The sequence below is a fragment of the Triticum urartu genome, chromosome 6A (genome assembly GCF_056163025.1).
Source record: "Triticum urartu cultivar PI428250 chromosome 6A, HENAU_Tu73, whole genome shotgun sequence".
In the NCBI taxonomy this organism is placed as follows: domain Eukaryota; kingdom Viridiplantae; phylum Streptophyta; class Magnoliopsida; order Poales; family Poaceae; genus Triticum; species Triticum urartu.
The window spans coordinates 604,216,074-604,236,121 of record NC_141878.1 but is presented as its reverse complement, the minus strand read 5'-3'; the positions used below and the strand labels follow the sequence as shown (position 1 = coordinate 604,236,121).

At 49.1% G+C, this 20,048-nt stretch overlaps 2 protein-coding genes and 2 pseudogenes across 3 annotated transcripts; 2 read left to right on the top strand and 2 right to left on the bottom strand.

The window, feature by feature from the left end:
- The first annotated feature begins 272 nt into the window (after positions 1-272).
- LOC125515634 (uncharacterized) lies at positions 273-2,382 on the top strand. Of its 2 annotated transcripts, XM_087529331.1 has the most exons (4): positions 273-430; positions 547-840; positions 923-1,128; positions 1,195-2,382. In XM_087529331.1, exons 1-4 carry the CDS (start codon positions 400-402, stop codon positions 2,104-2,106), a joined length of 1,443 nt encoding a protein of 480 aa, XP_087385457.1. In that variant the 5' UTR covers positions 273-399; the 3' UTR covers positions 2,107-2,382. The 2 variants fall into 2 exon arrangements, with proteins under 2 accessions (XP_087385457.1, XP_048537103.2); XM_048681146.2 differs by having other exon boundaries at positions 923-2,382.
- A 2,948-nt stretch (positions 2,383-5,330) lies between these two features.
- On the bottom strand, positions 5,331-10,410 carry LOC147967197 (uncharacterized; annotated as a pseudogene).
- A 3,040-nt stretch (positions 10,411-13,450) lies between these two features.
- On the bottom strand, positions 13,451-19,714 carry LOC147967195 (uncharacterized). Its single transcript, XM_087531067.1, has 3 exons — positions 18,377-19,714; positions 15,463-16,369; positions 13,451-14,019 (listed from the first exon to the last, which is right to left on the bottom strand). The coding sequence occupies exons 1-3, from the start codon at positions 19,565-19,567 to the stop codon at positions 13,451-13,453; spliced, it is 2,667 nt and encodes an 888-aa protein (XP_087387193.1). The 5' UTR covers positions 19,568-19,714.
- Positions 16,479-18,178, top strand: LOC147967196 (uncharacterized; annotated as a pseudogene).
- Positions 19,715-20,048: the final 334 nt, after the last annotated feature.

Here is a 20,048-nt window from a genome sequence, read left to right as displayed (position 1 = left end):
TATGTGACCGACTTCGATTGTACCATGTAAAAAAAATAGAGCGAGTAGTAGATATTTTCTTTTCTCTCATCTCAAAAAAAAAACACCGACCAAAGAGGCAAACCCCGACGCGACGTATCACCGGCCAAAATATCCTGGACGAGTTTGGCATGACGCGTACGTCGGCTGGCAATTATGGTCGGCAGAGCAATTTCAGTCGGCACGGAGCAGCAAACTAAATCCAGTCGGCACGGAGCAGCAGGACCACGCGTCTCCACCCACCCCACGTACACGTGTGCGCTCGCCTCCCGCGTTCTGCTCCGCTTATATTATATCTATCCATCCTCGATCGATCTATGCTTTCACCGTCTCTCACACACAGGGGGAAAGCAGCTGCACCGTACCGACGTAAGTGCGACGATGGACACGCCGGCCCCCGACAACATCGCCGGTGAGTAGTGCGACAGTGAATTTCGTCTCTGGATTCCCCCCGGCACGGCGTCGCCATTGGTATTTCCGTTATGACGAGTTCATTGTTGATTTACTTGCAAATGTGTGTGCCTGCAGCTGAGGAGGCCGGGCAGCAACAGATGCACCAGGACGAGAAGGAGCACAGGCCGATGTTCAGGAGAGTCAAGGACAGGATGAGGAAGATGAAGAACACCATCGCCGGCCACGGCCACGATCACGATCACGATCACGAGCAGGACACCGGGGGCGGTGATAGCAACAGCACCGGCGAGGACGAGGAGGATGCGGCGACGAGGGAAGCCGAGGTGGAGAAGGCCGGATACCAGCAGCAAGACGTCGAGGACAAGCCCATCTTCGCGGACTCCAGTCCCGAGCTGCACGGCGCACCCAGTAAGTAGATGCTCGCGGTGTGTGGCACTCGTCTACTCTGTCGGTGCTTAAGGCTTCTATCGCTTGTGATGATTGGTCGCAGTGTACGACTCGGAGAGGATCCCTGCGGCGGCCAAGGAGGTGGAGCACAACGACGCTCCGGCAGCGGCGCAGGAGGTGAAGCGCGACGACGCCGCGGGGATGCGGCTCGGCGACTTGGGCGGCCCGCCGTCGGCGAAGGAGGTGAAGCTGGACGACACCCAGAGGGTGCCGCTCGGCGACCTTGGCGCCCCGGCAGCGGCGCAGGAGGTGAAGCGCGACGACACCCAGGGGGTGCGGCTTGCTGACCTTGGCGCCCCGGCAGCGGCGCAGGAGGTGAAGCGCGACGACACCCAGGGGGTGCCGCTCGGCGATCTCGGCAGCCCTGTCGTCGAGGACCCGGCCGTGCCGAACTCGAGCACGCCCATGCCGCCAGGTGGCCAAGACATCGGCACGACGGATGCCGTCCGTAACTTGGAGGCGATGACTGTGTCAGACGACCCCAAGCAAGTCGGCGCACGGAAGATGGACGTCGACGTGAGCAAAGAGTATGAGGCAATGCCGGTGTCGGACGGCACCAGGGAGGAACGGAACGACGCACCCACGGACGCCGAGTACACCGGGAGCGACACGGACAGGCTCAAGAATACGGCAGCTGGCACGGTATATGAGAAGGTCGCCGGCGTCGGCACGGTCATGGCGAGCAAGGCGCAGCAGGTCACCCCCGGCGTCGGCGCTGGCGGGAACGCGCAGGACGACTCCAGCGCAACTGCCGCCCCTGAATCGGTGACCGCCGGTGCCGGGAAGAGGGACCTCGACTTGCCGCAAGAGGGAACGCGGGCGTCCTACACCGGCACGGAGGGGCTGAAGGACGCGGCAACGGACGCGGCGGGCACGGAGGGGCTGAAGAACGCGGCCACGGACGCGACGGGCACGGAGGGGCTGAAGAACGCCGCCACGGACGCGACGACGGAGGGCGCGCCTGGCGCGACGTACACGGACATGATCAAGTCCGCGGCGGCGGGCACCACGGAGTACGGCAAGAAGCTGGCTAGCACGGTGTACGACATGATCAAGTCCGCGGTGGCGGGCGCCACGGAGTACGGCAAGAAGCTAGCGAGCACGGTGTACGAGAAGGTCGCCGGCGTCGGCACGGCCGTTGCGAGCAAGGCCCAGCAGGTGACGACATCGGCCGGCACCGCGGTGCTTCACGGCGCGGCTCCAAGGACCAACACGAATGTGATGTGAAGTGCAGCCTGTGATCACTGATCAGTGCGCCGGGGTCGATCGTGGGATCGCTGGAATAAGTCGCCTGCTTGGTGGTTGGGTTCATCTGGGGCTTCATCGTTCCTATATTTTGGGCAAAACGTGTTCTACAGGTGTTCGTGTGAGTTTCACACGGTTTTGTATGTCTGTAAATCATGTACGGTACGCGTGTGTATGTACATGTTTCTGTCTGTCTGTAAATTATTTTCAACTTCACGTGTGTAATCTGTGTCTTCAAACACTCGATGTTTCTTCGTCTGTCTTCTTCTGCTCCTCGTTGCCAGATGATTTGTGATCCACCTCATCAGCTAACACGTTCAACTTCTTCAGCAGCCTTGTACTGCACCCGTATTGGGAATGTTCTTCAGCAACTTGGTGGAAGAAATTCCCGCAAAAAAAAAACTTGGTGGAAGAAAATAAGTTCAGAGTATCTCCAAGTTCCCAACAACAATGAAGGTGGAATTGGAGAAGTTGGGCCCAAAACACTCGGCTCCAACATGTTGAAAACAGCCCAGCTCCCCTTCCAATGAAAAGGTGCTTAAATGAGTTGCTAAATGCATTAAGACCCTGTTTGTTTGGGATTTTGCTTCTACTTTTGCAGCTTTTTCACTTTGGTCAAAAAACCATAAAAACTTCTAAATAGGTTCTTTTGGGTCTATTTTGGTTTTTGATGAATCAATATAACAATATTTAGCTCCAAAAGCCATAAAAGCTCAAAAAAACACATATTTAAAAGTTTTTGTGGCTTTTTGGTCAAAGTGGAAAAGCTGCAAAAGCAGAAGCAAAAGGCCAAACAAACAGGGCCTAAATAGCTTAGGGAGGCCTCTTCCAATGCAATGGTGCTTGGATGAGGTGTTAAATGCATTAGATAGCTTAGCAACTCAAGTGCCCAATTGCATAGGTGCTTAACTTGTTGTAACTAATCTTACTTTGTTTAATGATTTAGTACCTAAACTCTTTTCTTCATTGGTGAGCTTTTTTCGTTTAAGTGTTTTGCCTAGGTTGATCTACTTGGCATTGGTTTTTCCTGGGTCACCAAAGTGCTTCTCTCCTTCTTAAGTATTTGTACCATGTCATTTTTTTGTGTGGCATGTTTAGCATATGTATACCATGAAGCGCCGGGAAGGTGGAGTTGGTTCTCCCCATGAGCTTTGCTACACCTACGTGCTCCGACAACTTGAAAAACAACCCAACTCCCCACCTATATGAAGGTGGAATTGGCTGTCCCCCACCATGGCACCACCACCACCTGAACAGCTTGAGAAACAACCCAAACTCCGAAAAATACAAATGGTGCACGGGTAAATAAAATAGATCGCGAAGGCAAATAATGATAGATTGATGGTAAATAAAATAGACCGCCTCTTTGCTCTATCAATAGTAAATAATGATAGATCGAACGCCAAATAAAATAAATTGCAGCAAGGTATTTTTGTATTTTTGGTTTAGTATATCTGAAAATAAAAGGCAAATAAAATAGATCGTGAAGGTAAATAATATGAGAAAGAGACCCGGAGGGCGTAGGTTTCACTAGTGGCTTCTCTCAAGAAAAATAGCAAATGGAGGGTAAACAAATTACTGTTGGGCAATTGATAGAACTTCAAATACTCATGACGATATCCAGGCAATGATCATTATATAGAGATCACGTCCAAGATTAGTAGACCGACTCCTGCCTGCATCTACCACTATTACTCCACGCATCGACCGCTATCCAGCATGCATCTAGTGTATTAACTTCATGGAGAAACGAAGTAATACAATAAGAATGATGACATGATGTAGACAAGATCCATCTATGTAGAGATAGACCCCATCGTTTTATCCTTAGTAGCAACGATACATACGTGTCAGTTCCCCTTCTGTCACTGGGATCAAGCACCGTAAGATTGAACCCACTACAAAGCACCTTTTCCCATTGCAAGATAAATAGATCAAGTTGGTCAAACAAAACCCAAATATCGGAGAAGAAATACGAGGCTATAAACAATCATGCATATAAGAGATCAAAGAAACTCAAATAACTTTCATGGATAAAAGATAGATCTAATCATAAACTCAAAGTTCATTCGATCCCAACAAACACAACGCAAAAAGAGTTACATCATATGGATCTACAAGAGACCATTGTATTGAGAATTAAACCAGAGATAGGAAGCTATCTAGCTACTAACTACGGACCCATATGGATCCGTGATGTTGTCTAGATTCGATCTAGTAGTTTTGGACTCTGCGGCGGCTGAAATTGATTTTTGTGGACTCCCATAGGGTTTCTGAAATATTAAGGTATTTATAGAGCAAAGAGGCGGTCTGGGGGGCACCCGAGGTGGGCACAACCCATCAGGCGCAGCCTTGGCCCATTAGGTGTCTTCTGGTTCATAAAACATCTCCGTAAGGTTTTGTTGCATTTGGACTCCGTTTGGTATTGATTTTCTGCGATGTAAAAAATATGCAAAAAACAGCAACTGGCACTTGGCACTATGTCAATAGGTTAGTACCAAAAAATGATATAAAATGACTATAAAATGATTATAAAACATTCAAGATTGATAATAAAACAGCATGAAACAATCAAAAATTATAAGTACGTTGGAGACATATCAGCGAGCGGCGGCTCGGGGCCGCTGCATCGCCTGAGGCCGCCGGGTAGGGGCGACGGGCGTGAGGGGCTGCCTGTCGTGTGAGGCCGCCGAGTCGGTGAAGAAGCCGGCGGGTCGCGCCGGTGTTGGAGTAGAGGCGCACGGGGTCGACGATGGCGATGTGAGATGCAAACCAATTTTAGATCGGAAAACCAAAAAGAAAATGCCGGTCAAGACGAATGGCGAAAGAGAAAAACCCGGAGTAAGGGCTCGGAAAAAATACTCTCTAGGGTAGTCGGTCAACATGACCGGCGGACAAAACCTATGTACGGGCATGGCCCCCGACAGCGATCATGGAGATCAACCGCCCAGGGGGCGGCGCGATGCGGAAGTGGCGGGCAGCTGCTAGGGTTTGGATCGGTTAGACTAATCTCATGTTAGAAGGGATAGAGAAAAATTGGTGGAATCATTGTTTATTGCTTGAGAATAATATCAGAGCACTTAAACGAGAATATCAGTAGTATGTTTAATATATGACACAACGCTTTGTACGCCGTATTCAGTTTAACTAGAACGTGGAATCTAGTACTTAGTACAACAGCAGTATTTGTGAGACGGGAATCCTCGTCATCTCTGGCCGCCTCCTCCGTCTGCAGCTCGGGCGGTCTTCCCACTCCCTATCCCTTGTTCCACCTGCGAAACAGAGTATTCTCTTGTTTTATTAGAGCAGATAAGCGAAGCAGAGTATTCTTTACCCCCCAAATAAAAAACAGAGTATCCATGGCTCAGTTGTTGATTCATCGAACACAACAAAATTTAGATTCAGATAATAGCCAAAAGCCCAGTACGTACCTTGGCACCTTCTGGCACCCTCTGCTGCTCCACATCACCGCCGTCCATGGCAGCTTCGTCGGCCTGCTTCTCGCCCCAAGCAAAAACCCCATGGGTGTATGCCTTGTACGTGATCCACCCGACCTGACCGACTCCGATTAGCACCTATAGGTACCCACCTATGGGTGAATGATGAGACCAACCAAAACGAAGGAGGGAAAGAAGCAAACCATGCATTGCATGATGCATAGGACCATTATTACCAGATGGAGAACGTGCTCTGCATCCCAGGGGCTGCGTTTCTTGGCAAGATAATTCGCAAAAAGGCAATAATTCTCGACTGATACCATGATCAGATCGCGGAGCAGGTTGTCATATTCCATATGCAGTGTAACGAGAATCAGCTCGTATTCCATATGCTCTGCTTTGAGCTCATTTTATAAACAGAGAGGAGCACAGTCCGCCTTTTTTGCCAAAACGCACAAAAGAAAACCCTAGCAAGTACTCCCTCTGTCCCAAAATACTTATCGAAGAAATAAATAAAAATAAATATATCTAAAACTAAAATATATCCACATACATTTATTTCATCAATAAGTATTTCCAGACGGAGAAACTACCTTGTTTCGTGCTAACAGAAGGGCATTGAGGCAGACAAAGAAAACTAGGATGACGTCGACTGCGGTGTTGTGCCAAGCATAATCCCCCGCTGGGATCTTCATGGGGAGCATCGAGGCTCCAGCTGCCATAAGGATCGCCATGCCCGAAATCTATACAGAAAATTGATGTAAAGGTAAACAAGACTTGTGGTAAATAAATATGTGAGGCGAAGTGTGCAAATAACATAAGGGTTATCTCTGGCGTGCGACGTGTGATTCTTGTAGAGATGAATGATGATGATACAGTCTCGCGTAATGTCGGTCCGGATTGCTTCATCCAATAATACCGCCGAACCAAAGTATGACATGCTAGTAAGCAGTATGACTTATATTGCCTACAACTTACTTGTGTTGTACTCATGCATATAACATCTACGCATAAACCTGGATCGGATACCGCTGTTAAAGACACGTAGTAATTTCAAAAAAAATCCTACGCACACGCGAGATCATGGTGATGCATAGCAACGAGAGGGGAGAGTATGGCTACGTACCCTCGTAGACCGAAAGCGGAAGCGTTTATCAACACGATTGATGTAGTCGTACACCTTCACGATCCGTCCCGATCAAGTACCAAACGTATGGCACCTCCGCGTTCAGCACACGTTCAGCTCGATGACGTCCTTGTCTTCTTGATCCAGCAAGAGGGGTGAAGTAGTAGATGAGTTCCGGCAGCACGACGGCGTGGTGACGGTGTTGGTGAAGAACAATTTCCGTAGGGCTTTGCCTAAGCACTACGAAAACTATTACGGAGGATAAACTAGAGGGGGCGGGGTTACCGGCACACGACTTGGTGTTTATTGATGTGTCTTAGGTGCTAGCCCTAACCCTCTATTTATATGTTGAGCATTGGGGTCGAAACTTAGAGTAAAAGCCTCCACAAAGTCGGTTTCACCCGAAAGGCAAGAGTCCTTCTCGGACTCCAGGGCCAGACGCCAGGGTTCCCGGTGTCTGGATCTAGACGCCAGGGTTCCCGGCGTCTGGACCCAGACGCCAGGGACCCTGGCGTCTGGCCCCTGGACTCCGCAAAACTTCCTTTTGCGCTTTCCAAAAACCTTGTGGGCTTTTCCCCTTTGGCCCAAATAAAGTGTTCTCGTACCCAAACATTTTGGGAAACATCCGGAACCCCTTCCGGTGAATTCCGGAACCCTTCCGGAGACCAAACACTATTATCCCATATATCAAACTTTATCTCTGGACCATTCCGGAGTTCCTCGTCATGTCCGTGATCTTATCCGGAACTGCGAACAACATTCAGTTACCAACATACAAACCTCATTAATACTATATCGTCAACGAACGTTAATCGTGCGGATCCTACGGGTTCGAGAACTATGTAGACATGACCGAGACACTTCTCTGGTCAATAACCAATAGCGGAACCTGAATGCCCATATTGGCTCCCACATATTCTACGAAGATCTTTATCGATCGAACCGCATAACAACATACGTTGTTCTCTTTGTCATCGGTATTGTTACTTGCCCGAGATTTGATCGTCGGTATCTCAATACCTAGTTCAATCTTGTTACCGGCAAGTCTCTTTACTCGTTCTGTGATGCATCATCCTGCAACTAACTCATTAGTTGCATTGCTTGCATGGCTTATAGTGATGTGCATTACTGAGAGGGCCCAGAGATACCTCTCCGACAATCGGAGTGACAAATCCTTTTCTTGATCTATGCCAACTCCACGAACACCATCGGAGACACTTGTAGAGCATCTTTATAATCACCCAGTTACGTTGTGACGTTTGGTAGCACATAAAGTGTTCCTCCGGTATTCGGGAGTTGCATAATATCATAGTCATAGGAACATGTATAAGTCATGAAGAAAGCAATAGCAGTAAACTTAAACAATCAAGTGCTAAGCTAACGAAATGGGTCAAGTCAATCACATCATTCTACTAATTATGTGATCCCGTTAATCAAATGACAACTCATGTCTATGGCTAGGAAACTCAACCATCTTTGATCAACGAGCTAGTCAAGTAGAGGCATACTAGTGACACTATGTTTGTTTATGTATTCACACATGTATTATGTTTCCGGTTAATACAATTCTAGCATGAATAATAAACATTTATCATGATATGAGGAAATAAATAATATCTTTATTATTGCCTCTAGGACATATTTCCTTCACCCCAGGTTTATTTTTCTCAGCACTGTTCCTAATGATATTAACCCCCCCCCCCCATGACACAAGGGAGAGGACTATCTTGATATAGCCTAGATAGTTCGGCTAAAAAAGCTGCTTTCCCTTCTCTTTGGGCATCACCATAAACAGTCATCAAGTTCCAGCTAAATTTAGCCTTTTTGTCAAAAAGGAGTGTTCTGACAAAGTATGTGCCCTTTTCCACTTGTATTAAGTCAAAGTTGTCATTATTAATCCCTACCAGGATCCCTCCAGATTTGCCTCTAGGGGCAATCCATTTCCAGAGGAAATTTTTACCCCAGAAAGGTTATGTAGTTCATTTTTTGTAAAATTCCCCTTGATGGTCTCCAGAAGGCCAACAAAATCTAAATGTTTGTCCATGATAACTTCTCTGATAAAATTTCTTTTTGTATCTTGTCTAATCCCCCTCACATTCCAAAACATCCCTTTCATTGTTTCTTTTTCTTCCTTTTTTCCTCCCCCCCCCCCAAAAAAAGACATAGCATGCTTCCCAGCACTAGCAGCTGAGGTGCCAATCTTAATTTTCCTATTACTAGAAAATATTTTTTTCAAGTTATCATAATAATCAAGTTCCATTTCTGCATCAGAATGGTCATCCCCAGAGTACATTTCTTCTAATTTAGCATCTCCAATATCTATCAGATCTGAAGAGCTCTCATTTTTCTCATTTTCCTCTTGATTTCTTATATTTTGTAGATATATATCTCTTCTAGCGTGTTCCATATTGGAAATCAGGTCTAGAGTTTGATTGACCAGGTCAATAGTGCACCCCAGCTCAACCCCCACTTTTTTTGCCATCTCAAATAAAGAAATTTGATCTTTAGATAGGGTTGAGGACTCACCATAATTATCTTTGTCAGCAGCTCTCTCCTTAGCCAGATCTTCAATCTTTGCGTCCTTTTTGTCTATATTTCTGTCACTTCTTCTAGTTGGTCCATCTTTATCTTTTTCTTTCTCCTCTTTTGCAGAGATCCCTAATTTTGATCCCAGAGATTCCACAGAATCTTGGCTAGCAGTGTAGTCCACTGGTTCAGTGTAATTATCTTCTATCAGAGGATCTTGTATATTATCTTTGTCAGGATCATTTTTCTCTCCCATATCTTCTCCGGAGATTTCTTTTTCATCCCACAGATCTATTTTTTCCATGCACTTGTCTATCATCTCTTGCTGCTTCTTGATCATGTCTATTATAGTTTTCTTCTCCTTTTCCCATGAAGTGTACTTCTTTTCTTCCACAGCCCTCCAGGCTTCTTGTTTGTTTTTGTTTTCCTCCATCTCTTGCATCTTATGTAGCAATCTGTCCAAATCAGCTTCAATTTTTTCCTTAAACCAACCTCAGACAGATATTCTTTCTGAATGTTAATAATCTCATCATTCTTTTTTCTCATTTCCTCAAATTGTTTAAGTCCCACACTTCCCAGGGAGATGTTTTCTTTATTCCCTTCTGCATCCACTCCACCAATCTTGATCTTCTTTCTCATGTCCTCAGAGTCAGTTTCTCTGTCTATTTCGGTATCAAAATGTTTTCTTTTGTCTTCATACCACCCCTGTTCCACCACCTTTTCAAGTTCTAGGGTGACTCTGTAGATCATGAGATCTTTCTCAGTTACTTCAGTATGTTTAGGGATTTTTTCAAAATCTCTCATTCCCACCTTGGCTCTGATTTTTTCCAGCAAAATTGTTGACATGTCTATCTCCAAGACTGGGCCAATTGTGGCAGCTACCTCACAAGCACCAAAAAAATGTCTAAAACATTCAGGCATTTTGCCAATCTTCACCCATACAGTGTGTAACTTACCAATGGCTTGTGTATCATAGGTCCAACTATCCACATTTATGACAGCCTTAGTCCCTAGCAGATTAAAGTTACCAAACTTGTGTAATTCAGTCAGCCTGCTTTTGTTAGGGAACCTCATGAGATAGGCTCTATCTCCATGTTTTTTGCATCTCCATTGCCAATCCCATTTGAACATGTAGTTGAAGCCCTCCAAGAATTGTGTCTCATTGATCTCTCCAGAGGCAATAGTGATAATTGCCATTGGGTTAACCTGCTCACTGCTCACCACCTCCTTGGAATTCTGAATCAAAAGCACTCCCAGACCTCTAGCTGCATGATGTCTACTACACAACCTTCTTCTTGTAGACGTTGTTGGGCCTCCAAGTGCAGAGGTTTGTAGGACAGTAGCAAATTTCCCTCAAGTGGATGACCTGAGGTTTATCAATCCGTAGGAGGCGTAGGATGAAGATGGTCTCTCTCAAGCAACCCTGCAACCAAATAACAAAGAGTCTCTTGTGTTCCCAACACACCCAATACAATGGTAAATTGTATAGGTGCACTAGTTCGGCGAAGAGATGGTGATACAAGTGGTATATGGATGGTAGATAAAGGTATTTGTAATCTGAAAATATAAAAACAGCAAGGTAACTAATGATAAAAGTGAGTGTAAACGGTATTGCAATGCGTTGAAACAAGGCCTAGGGTTCATACTTTCACTAGTGTAAGTCCTCTCAACAATACTAACATAATTGGATCATAAAACTACCCCTCAACATGCAACAAAGAGTCACTCCAAAGTCACTAATAGCGGAGAACGAACGAAGAGATTATGGTAGGGTACGAAACCACCTCAAAGTTATTCTTTCCAATCAATCCGTTGGGCTATTCCTATAAGTGTCACAAACATCCCTAGAGTTCGTACTAGAATAACACCTTAAGACACAAAGCAACCAAAACCCTAATGTCACCTAGATACTCCAATGTCACCTCAAGTATCCGTGGGTATGATTATACGATATGCGTCACACAATCTCAGATTCATCTATTCAACCAACACAAAGGACCTCAAACAGTGCCCTAAAGTTCTACCGGAGAATCATGACGAAAACGTGTGCCAACCCCTATGCATAGGTTCATGGGCGGAACCCGCAAGTTGATCACCAAAACATACATCAAGTGAATCACGTGGCATCCCATTGTCACCACAGATACGCACGGCAAGACATACATCAAGTGTTCTCAAATCTTTAAAGACTCAATCCGATAAGATAACTTCAAAGGGGAAACTCAATTCATTACAAGAGAGAAGAGGGGGAGGAGAAACATAAGATCCAACTATAATAGCAAAGCTCGCGATACATCAAGATCGTGCCAAATCAAGAACACAAGAGAGAGAGAGAGAGAGAGAGAGAGAGAGAGATCAAACACATAGCTACTGGTACATACCCTCAGCCCTGAGGGAGAACTACTCCCTCCTCGTCATGGAGAGCACCGGGATGATGAAGATGGCCACCGGAGAGGGATTGCCCCCTCCGGCAGGGTGCCGGAACGGGTCTAGATTGGCTTTCGGTGGCTACGGAGGCTTCTGGCGGCGGAACTCCCGATCTATTGTGCCCCCGGGTGTTTTTAGGGTACATGGAGATATATAGGCGGAAGAAGTACGTCAGGGGGGGCACGAGGGGCCCACGAGGGTGAAGGGCGCGCCCCCCTGCCTCGTGACCTCCTTGCAGATCCCCCGACGTGCACTCCAAGTCTTCTGGGCTTCTTTCCTTCCAAAAATGAGTTCCGTGAAGTTTCAGGTCAATTGGACTCCGTTTGGTTTTCCTTTTCTTCAAAACCCTAAAACAGGGTAAAAACAGAAACTGGCACTGGGCTCTGGGTTAATAGGTTAGTCCCAAAAATGATATAAAAGTGTATAATAAAGCCCATAAACATTCAAAACAGTAAATAATATAGCATGGAGCAATCAAAAATTATAGATACGTTAGAGACATATCACTGCATAACCAACATACTTAGGCAAGGCTTAATTTGTTTCAACCAGTTGCAGTCTTGAGAGATGTGAGAATTTTTTCCACAGATATTGCAATTTGGAAGCATGCAATCTCTAGTTTGATGTCTGAAATCCTTGCATTTATTGCATATCATTCTGAAGTTGTTTCCACCTTTCCCCAGATCAGGTCCCTCTCTCTGTGGAAATCTACCAGACCCCCCCCCCCCCCAAGTGTTCTGGTTTTGCCTAGATCCTAAACCATTTTCAACATCTCCTCCATAGCTAGCATTTCTGCTCTGATTTCCTTTCTCTCTATCACCCTCAGATTTTTTTTCCTCATCTCTCTGCTTGCCATCTCCTGCAGCCATGCCAACCCCCTGCTATGCCATCTGGGCAAGGAGAGCCCCGAACCATTGTTGTTGTTGAAGGAATTCAGGAGGAGGATTGACACCAGGAATAGGATCTTTACCTTTGTTCTCAGATCCGGCTCTGTTAGCCTCTGGTTTGTGCCCCTCTCTCTCTCCTTGTCTTCTACAGATTTACTTGCCTCGTCCCACCTCCATTCCCTTATAGCTAGAAGTACCAATGGTGGATCTTGATCCAAACCCTTCGGTAGTTCTGCCAAACTGCGTGAAGTTGCCTTTGAATCTATCCACATCTTCTTCTTTCTTCCTACTGGAACCCATCTCTACCACCACGACTGTATCTACCTCCTCCGCGATTATTCCCATATCATTTGTTCATCTAGCCCACTGTCTCTCTCTCTGGTGGCGGCGGGGGGTGGGGGGGGACCCTAAATCCTCGAGGGGATCACACTCTTCTCCCCACAGAGAGAGAGGCACTTTATTTATACTACCAAAGCTTTTAGAAAGCATATTTGCTAAAGGTGTTTCTCCCCATTGCCCATTTTGCCCCATGCCTCTTTTTCCCCAAAACTTCCTTTCTGGCAGAGTAATTTTCCCCACAACAGCCCAGGCCGTTTTCAATTTCCATTTCCTCAATATAGTTTGCCTCACTAGACCAGAAATCTGGAATTTGGGCATATTGCATTCTACTCATTTTTTTAACAATCTCCCTGCCTAGCAAAACTTGGTCTGGTGCGATCACCACTTTCTGTTTTTCCCCATGAGCAGGGCTATTATCATAAATCTTATCACTCCTTCCTATAATTTTTGCAGCTATCAGCCGCTTTTGCTTCCCCTTAAGTCTTCTATTATCACCTATCGATGTAGGTTCAATGCAATATTTGGAAATGGGGGAGGTCGTACCTTGCAGATCCAACGGGAGCCCAGTCTCCTCGTCGGAATCCTCACCAGCGATCTGCTAGAAGCGACCGCCCGCCGGCGAGGTCCCTACTCCCGTCCCTGGGAGTGAGTGAGACCGAGCAGGCGTGGGGAGCGACTGGGAAGCGCGGTGACCTCCTCAGAATCAGCGGCATCTTCTTCTGGATCTTCTTCATCGTCCCAAGCTTCATCCCCCTCCTGCCCTCGGCGCGCCCCAGATCTGCCCATGCCTCCGTCGCCGCAGCCCTGGCCGCCACCGGAGCTGGGGCAGGGAGACCCATCACCGCGCCGACCACAAATCCAGATGGATTCGTCGGAGCGGTGCGACGCGAGCGAAACGCGATCCACTTCATGGCCTGCATCGGGTCGTCCGATTCCGCCTCCTCCATTGTCCACAACAGCATCCGGAGCGCCCCCACCGGCTTGCCTGTCGGTGTGAGGCACCGATCCTCTGCCTCGGTGAGCTTCCGGTAGGCGCACCCCGCCGCCTCCTTTAGATTGCGCTCCGTCGAAAACCTGGAGATGATCTCCCTCAGCTTCGCTTTGTCCCTGTTGGCTATCACCAGGGCCCTCTCCTCGAGTCTCTTTCTTCTAACTCAGTACATCAGTTTCTTATGTTTTTTTGGTCACCTTTACTCATCCTTCAAATTTCTGCTTATATTTCAGTTGAACACTTTTGAGCAAGCTGTTCTTTATTTTGGCAGTGTGTAGATGCGGAACCGCGAGCAGCAGCTAAGTATACTCAACTTTGTTGTTCTGGGTCCTTTTCCTCCCTCCCTCTCTTCCTTATATAGGTTTCCATCTAATGGCAGCTCTCTCTCCCTTTTCCGTCTTATTTTGTAGATAGCAAAGCAAACTACCATACATACACACTGAAACTGATTCTGTTGTAAGCTTATTCACATTTTTCTCTCCTTTTGATCCATGAAGGAATGGCTATAATGAATATTTTATATGGCTACATCCAAGAGAGTATGAATATGCTTTTGGAGCGTGTTGAACCTTGATCTGAACTGTTGGTCGTGTCTAGGTCATCGGCCATTCAACTTGTAAAGCTGACCGTTCTCTGCTAATATAGACCTGCTAGTATCTACTATACTAAAGTTAGTACAGAGTTGAGACTTATTTTGGAACAGAGGGAGTATGAAACTACGTACTAAGCCTGCTCTGCTCTATGAATGAACATTCGTCTCTGCAGCTCTATTATCATGCCTTATATTTTTAATCACTAATAACATGCAACTGTTTTCATCTGCACTGCCAAAGACGCTACCAGATACTTAGCATGTTTAGTAGTGCGCTCAGTCAGGCAGAGGAGGCGCACCCCAGGCACTAGTAGAGCATGTATAGTACTGAAAAAGACATAAACATACAAGAACAGCTCTGAAACATCCACTCCAATACTTGCTTGAGTTGAGCACCACACAGAAACACTACAAAATCCCGGTACGTGTGGCCTGCTCACTATATTGAATCACTTGCATGTTATCCATCGGTGTAAACCAAGAAGAAACAATTGAGTTCCCTGACGAAAAAATTAAACGGAATAAAAGAAACAAAACTTCTTCACATTGTCAAGATGTAACAAAGTAAGATTTTGATAAAAGATAATGTCAGAAGGTAATGTACTGCACAACGAACACAACACGATATGTCCACCAAACTAGATAAAGACATCATGTCACACATAGGATTTATTTGAACGATCTTATTACAATACTAAGAGAGAGAGAGAGAGAGAGAGAGAGAGAGAGAGAGAGAGAGAGAGATTTTAATGTAGAACAGTCATGACAGTTACATTAGCAGATTCGTATTCATCTGCGAGTCATACTTGTACACACAAAGAAAGTCGACCAGGAGACTCTAGATCAATACAAATAAGAGCGCGGCATAGTTATAGTAACTGCATGTGGTGCTACCTGCTCAGTTCATTCGCCCTTGGAAATTAGATTCTGTGCACCGTGTTGTTTCATCAGCCAGACGATGGTTAAGAGATGCTGGTCAGTTCATTCGCCCTTGGAAATGAGATTCAATGCACCATGTTGTTTCATCAGCCAGACGATGGTTAAGAGCTCACCACCACAGCTGAGCTGCTTGGCATGCGATTCCCTGCTGCATTCTTGGGACGTAAAGGTGAGAAAACGTACCCATGAATCAAGAATTTGCTTCAACATATAATCGAGGAGTTTGCATTGTTCCCCGCTGTCCCTACACCGTTTAATGTTGGCTTCTGCCTCATCGGTCAATACCAGGATGAAATCTTCAAGCCTTTGAACGTATCCGACATACATTGGATCCCTTCCAGAACCATACCGTGTCGGGTCTAGCTCATGTAACAGCTTCAAGGCCCAGCCAGCACCGAGCGCGAGAGTTTTGTTGGTGTTGAAAAGAAGACTTGATTTCCTGGTAGTGCCCTGAGTCACATCCATGTATAGAAGGCTTTTGGCAAGCCTTCTGGCTCTTGTTTTTGGAGGACCGCTGGTTCCAGTTACACGCCATATTTCCTTCAAATCGAGGAGCGACTTTTTGTAGTCGCTGCCCTCGTCACCTGGCTTCAGTATCATGTGCTTACGTTGCGTGAGGAGGAACATCATATAATCTGATATCGCTTGGATCCTGGTCTCATATTTGACGGACGCTTCACTTTCGATCCCTGGGGACCTCGGCCTGCGCAAGAGGAAAATGTCGGTGGCGACGTGGAATGCGATGAGGTTGCTTTCAAAACTGTAGTGCTCCTGATTACAGCCCATGTAATCACCGAGTTTCCTTGTGGGACGCCTTTCGGCTGTTGTGCCAGATTCCAGCAGTACATGTGCACACATAGCTTCCAACAACTCATCCTTGACATCCATCATCTTCTTCCCCGGTCCTGCGAAAAAAGAAACCACCTTCTCCAGTGTACCCCGAGCCCGAGGAGTACTGCACTCGTGCAACAAGTTGCGCTTGTTAGGGCAAATAAGCCGCGGCGATGCACCGGACACGACCAGCGCGTGTATGGGCGCGGGCTGGCTGGGTCGGGCGCGTCGGGTCCGCGGCGAGTAGTGTGTGCGTGCGTGCATGTGGTGCACGGGGTGGCCGTGCAAGTGTACACTGTAGGCATGCGTGTGTTTGTGGGTCTGTTGGCGAGCCGTGCGGCCCGATCGGGCGCGATCTAGCGAGGCTCACCGCGAGAAGCGCGCGTTCAGGCGCGGTCAGAGCGCGGAGAGCGCGGGCATGATCAGGGAGCGAGTGGAGGCGTGGGTGCGTGCCCGGTGCGCTGGCTCGGGGTATAAAGCCGCACGGTGGCGTTGTAATAGGGCGACATTATCGAGTTCGTGCTCGAGGAAGGAAAAGGGCGTTCGAGCGCCGGAAAAACTCCTGTGTCCACCGTTTCTTTGAATTTCTCTGAACCTTTCCTTCTTCTCTCCGATAAGCTCGAGCGACGGCGACAGAAAGAGCTAGGCGGAGCGAGGCAAGGGACTGGCGGTTCCAACATTTGATATCAGAGCCACGTTCTGGTCAGGGCGCGCCGGCGATGTCGATCGTCCCCTACGGTGGCGGAACCGACAGATCGCTGCAGCAGGCGGTGCCGCAGCTCACCGGCGAGAATTACACGGCATGGGCGATCAAGATGGAGGCTAATCTCGACGCGGCCGGGCTGTGGGAAGCGGTGGTCGTGCCGGAGGACGCGGCGGCGGCCGTGATCGCCAAGAAGGACAAGCCGGCGAGGGCATACCTGCTCGGCGCGCTCGCGGAGAACCTGTTGCTGCAGGTGGCGGCGAAGAAGACCGCCGCGGAGGTGTGGGCTGCTCTAAAGGCACGGTTCGTTGGCGCGGACCGTGTGCGGGCGGCGCGGCTGGGAACTTTGCGCGGGGAATTTGAGCTGCTGCGCATGGCGGACGCCGAGACTCTGGACGACTTCGCCGGCAGGCTCGGTGGGATGGCGGCGCGCTACGCCACGCTGGGTTCAACCCTGGAGGACGCCGCCCTCGTCAAGAAGCTGCTTGACTCGGTGCCGAACCGCCTGTACCCGGCGGTGGCTGGGATCGAGCAGTTCTGTGACGTCGACGCCATGGCGTTCGAGGACGCGCTGGGGCGGCTGAAAGCCTTCGACGAGAGGCTGCGTCGACGCGGGTAGGACGGGGGCAACCACGGTGGCGAGCAGCTGATGTTCACGGCGGCGTAGTGGCGGGCGCGCGAGCGGCGTCGGGGCGGTGCGCGCGGAGAGGACGACGACGACGGGGCGCGCAGCGAGGCTTCGGGCTTCGGCAACAACCGGCGTGGACGCTGCTATAAGTGCGGCGAGCGCGGGCATTTCAAGCGCGAGTGCCCGCAGTGGAAGAAGGGGCCGGCGGCGGAGCGGGCCTTGCTGGTGGACGACGGCGACGTCAAGGACGCCGGGCTGCTCTGAGCCGCGGCTTAGGGCGCGAATGTTAGGGCAAATAAGCCGCGGCGATGCACCGGACACGACGAGCGCGTGTATGGGCGCGGGCTGGCCGGGTCAGGCGCGTCGGGTCCGCGGCGAGTAGTGTGCGCGTGCGTGCGTGTGGTGCACGGGGTGGCCGTGCAAGTGTACACCGTAGGCGTGCGTGTGTTTGTGGGTCTGTTGGCGAGCCGTGCGGCCCGATCGGGCGCGATCCAGCGAGGCTCACCGCGAGAAGCGCGCTTTCGAGCGCGGTCAGAGCGCGGAGAGCGCGGGCACGATCAGGGAGCGAGTGGAGACGTGGGTGCGTGCCCGGTGCGCTGGCTCGGGGTATAAAGCCGCACGGTGACGTTGTAACAGGGTGACATTATCGAGTTCGTGCTCGAGGAAGAAAAAGGGCGTTCGAACGCCGAAAAAACTCCTGTATCCACCATTTCTCTGAATTTCTTTGAACCTCTTCTTCTTCTCTCCGGTAAGCTCGAGCGACGACGACAGAAAGAGCTAGGCGGAGCGAGGCAAGAGACTGGCGGTTCCAACAGCGCTGTCCGATGCTCGAGCCCGACAACAACCTGTGGCCACTTGGGCCGCTTCTCAATGACAGCCGGGACGGATCCAAAGAGACGAGAAGGCAGCGTGGGAAATACCATAATTGCCTCCCAGCCCGGCGACATGCGAGCTTCACCCACCGTGGCAAACTGAAATTGTACCAGAAGGTCCGGCGACCCAGAAGCGGCCTTACTTGTATGTTTTCTTCTTCTTGGTCTTGTTCTTTATTATCAACCAACAATGCATATGTCCAGGTTGACCCTAACGCTCTCAGCAGCCACCTCCCATCCAACACCAAGGTACCAACCAGCAATATATATGTGATCATCCGGTCTGCATTCACCAGGGCCAGGCCTTTTTCACCGTGGAAGAGACAGAGTGCCGTGGCGGTGGCGAGCGGCGAGAGGACACGGATGGTATAGCCACCCCAAGCGTGGATCACGCTTGCCTTGGTGTACATGAGCGACGCCTCCATCTCCACCACCTTGCTCACCTCCTTCCAACCAGAATAAGAACTGCGATAACCACCACTGCTGACTTGATAGTCAGCCAAGGCAGCCATGGTGACACCGAGAAGGCCGTGAGCATCAAGCTGCACGTCATCATTATCCCGCTTACTACGGCGGCCTTTGTCCTCAGCACTGATGCGCCCTAACTCCTTTCCCTCGTTTGTGCGGCGAATGTTTGCAAAGGAAGCTCGGTGTAGGGCAACCACCCTCTCCACATACTTATAGGAACCAAAGAAGAGCATGATGAAGAAGGCGGCACGCAGAGCCCCGTCGTCGTGCATAAATCTTTGCTTGTATGAGCCATAGATAGCTCCTCCGATTGCAAGGATCGGACCAACGATGTGGGGCGGCGTCAGCTTCTTGTTCTCCAACCCGTAGCTGGTGATGTTGTCCGGGTGACCAAGGTGGAGAAGAAGAAAAGGTGCCCAGAGCGCAAACAGCTTCTGCTCGCTATCTGCGGTCGCGGTGTCGAGGAACACCAGGCCGAGGGCGAATGGCGTGCCTATCTCGGTTACGTAGTACGCAAACCACACCAGAAACCTGCGCAAGCCGGAGTCTCTACGCCGACGGATGCCGGCTAACAGGGCCATGGTAAGATGCGCCGCGAAGCTCAAAAGGACCAAGGCCCGGGTAAGCAATATACTCATCCGCTCCTGGGTCTCCTCGCCCATAAAAAATCCAGCCATGCCCGCTAATTAATCCTCCTGCACCCAAATGATGGATCGACCCAAGTTAATACTAGATGCAAAATCATCTACTTCTAGAATCTAGATCATCTACTCGTGCTATTCTTTGACATCCGATCCGACGACACAGAGTGAGCAAAGAAAATGCAATAAAATAAGGGGGTTAAAGGATCCAGACACAGATCGGAAGAAAATGTAAAGAAAAGAAAGGGGAATAGGGGAAATGAAGCTTGCCTGCAACGAATCGAGCTCAGCCGCGTGAACAGAAGGTTGCCTGTGAGGAATCGATTACTCAACTACCTTCCGGGAGAGAATGGCGGCGGAGGGCACATCGGTTCGGCTGGACGACAGGCGCCACCAAGAGTCGCCCCGCCCACCACGACACGGAGTCGATCCGGGCAAGCTCTCCTTTCTTCTACGGCGAGGGAGGGCTGCAATGTGATATCCTGCTGGTGCTGCTGGAGGAGGAGGAGCTCACTGG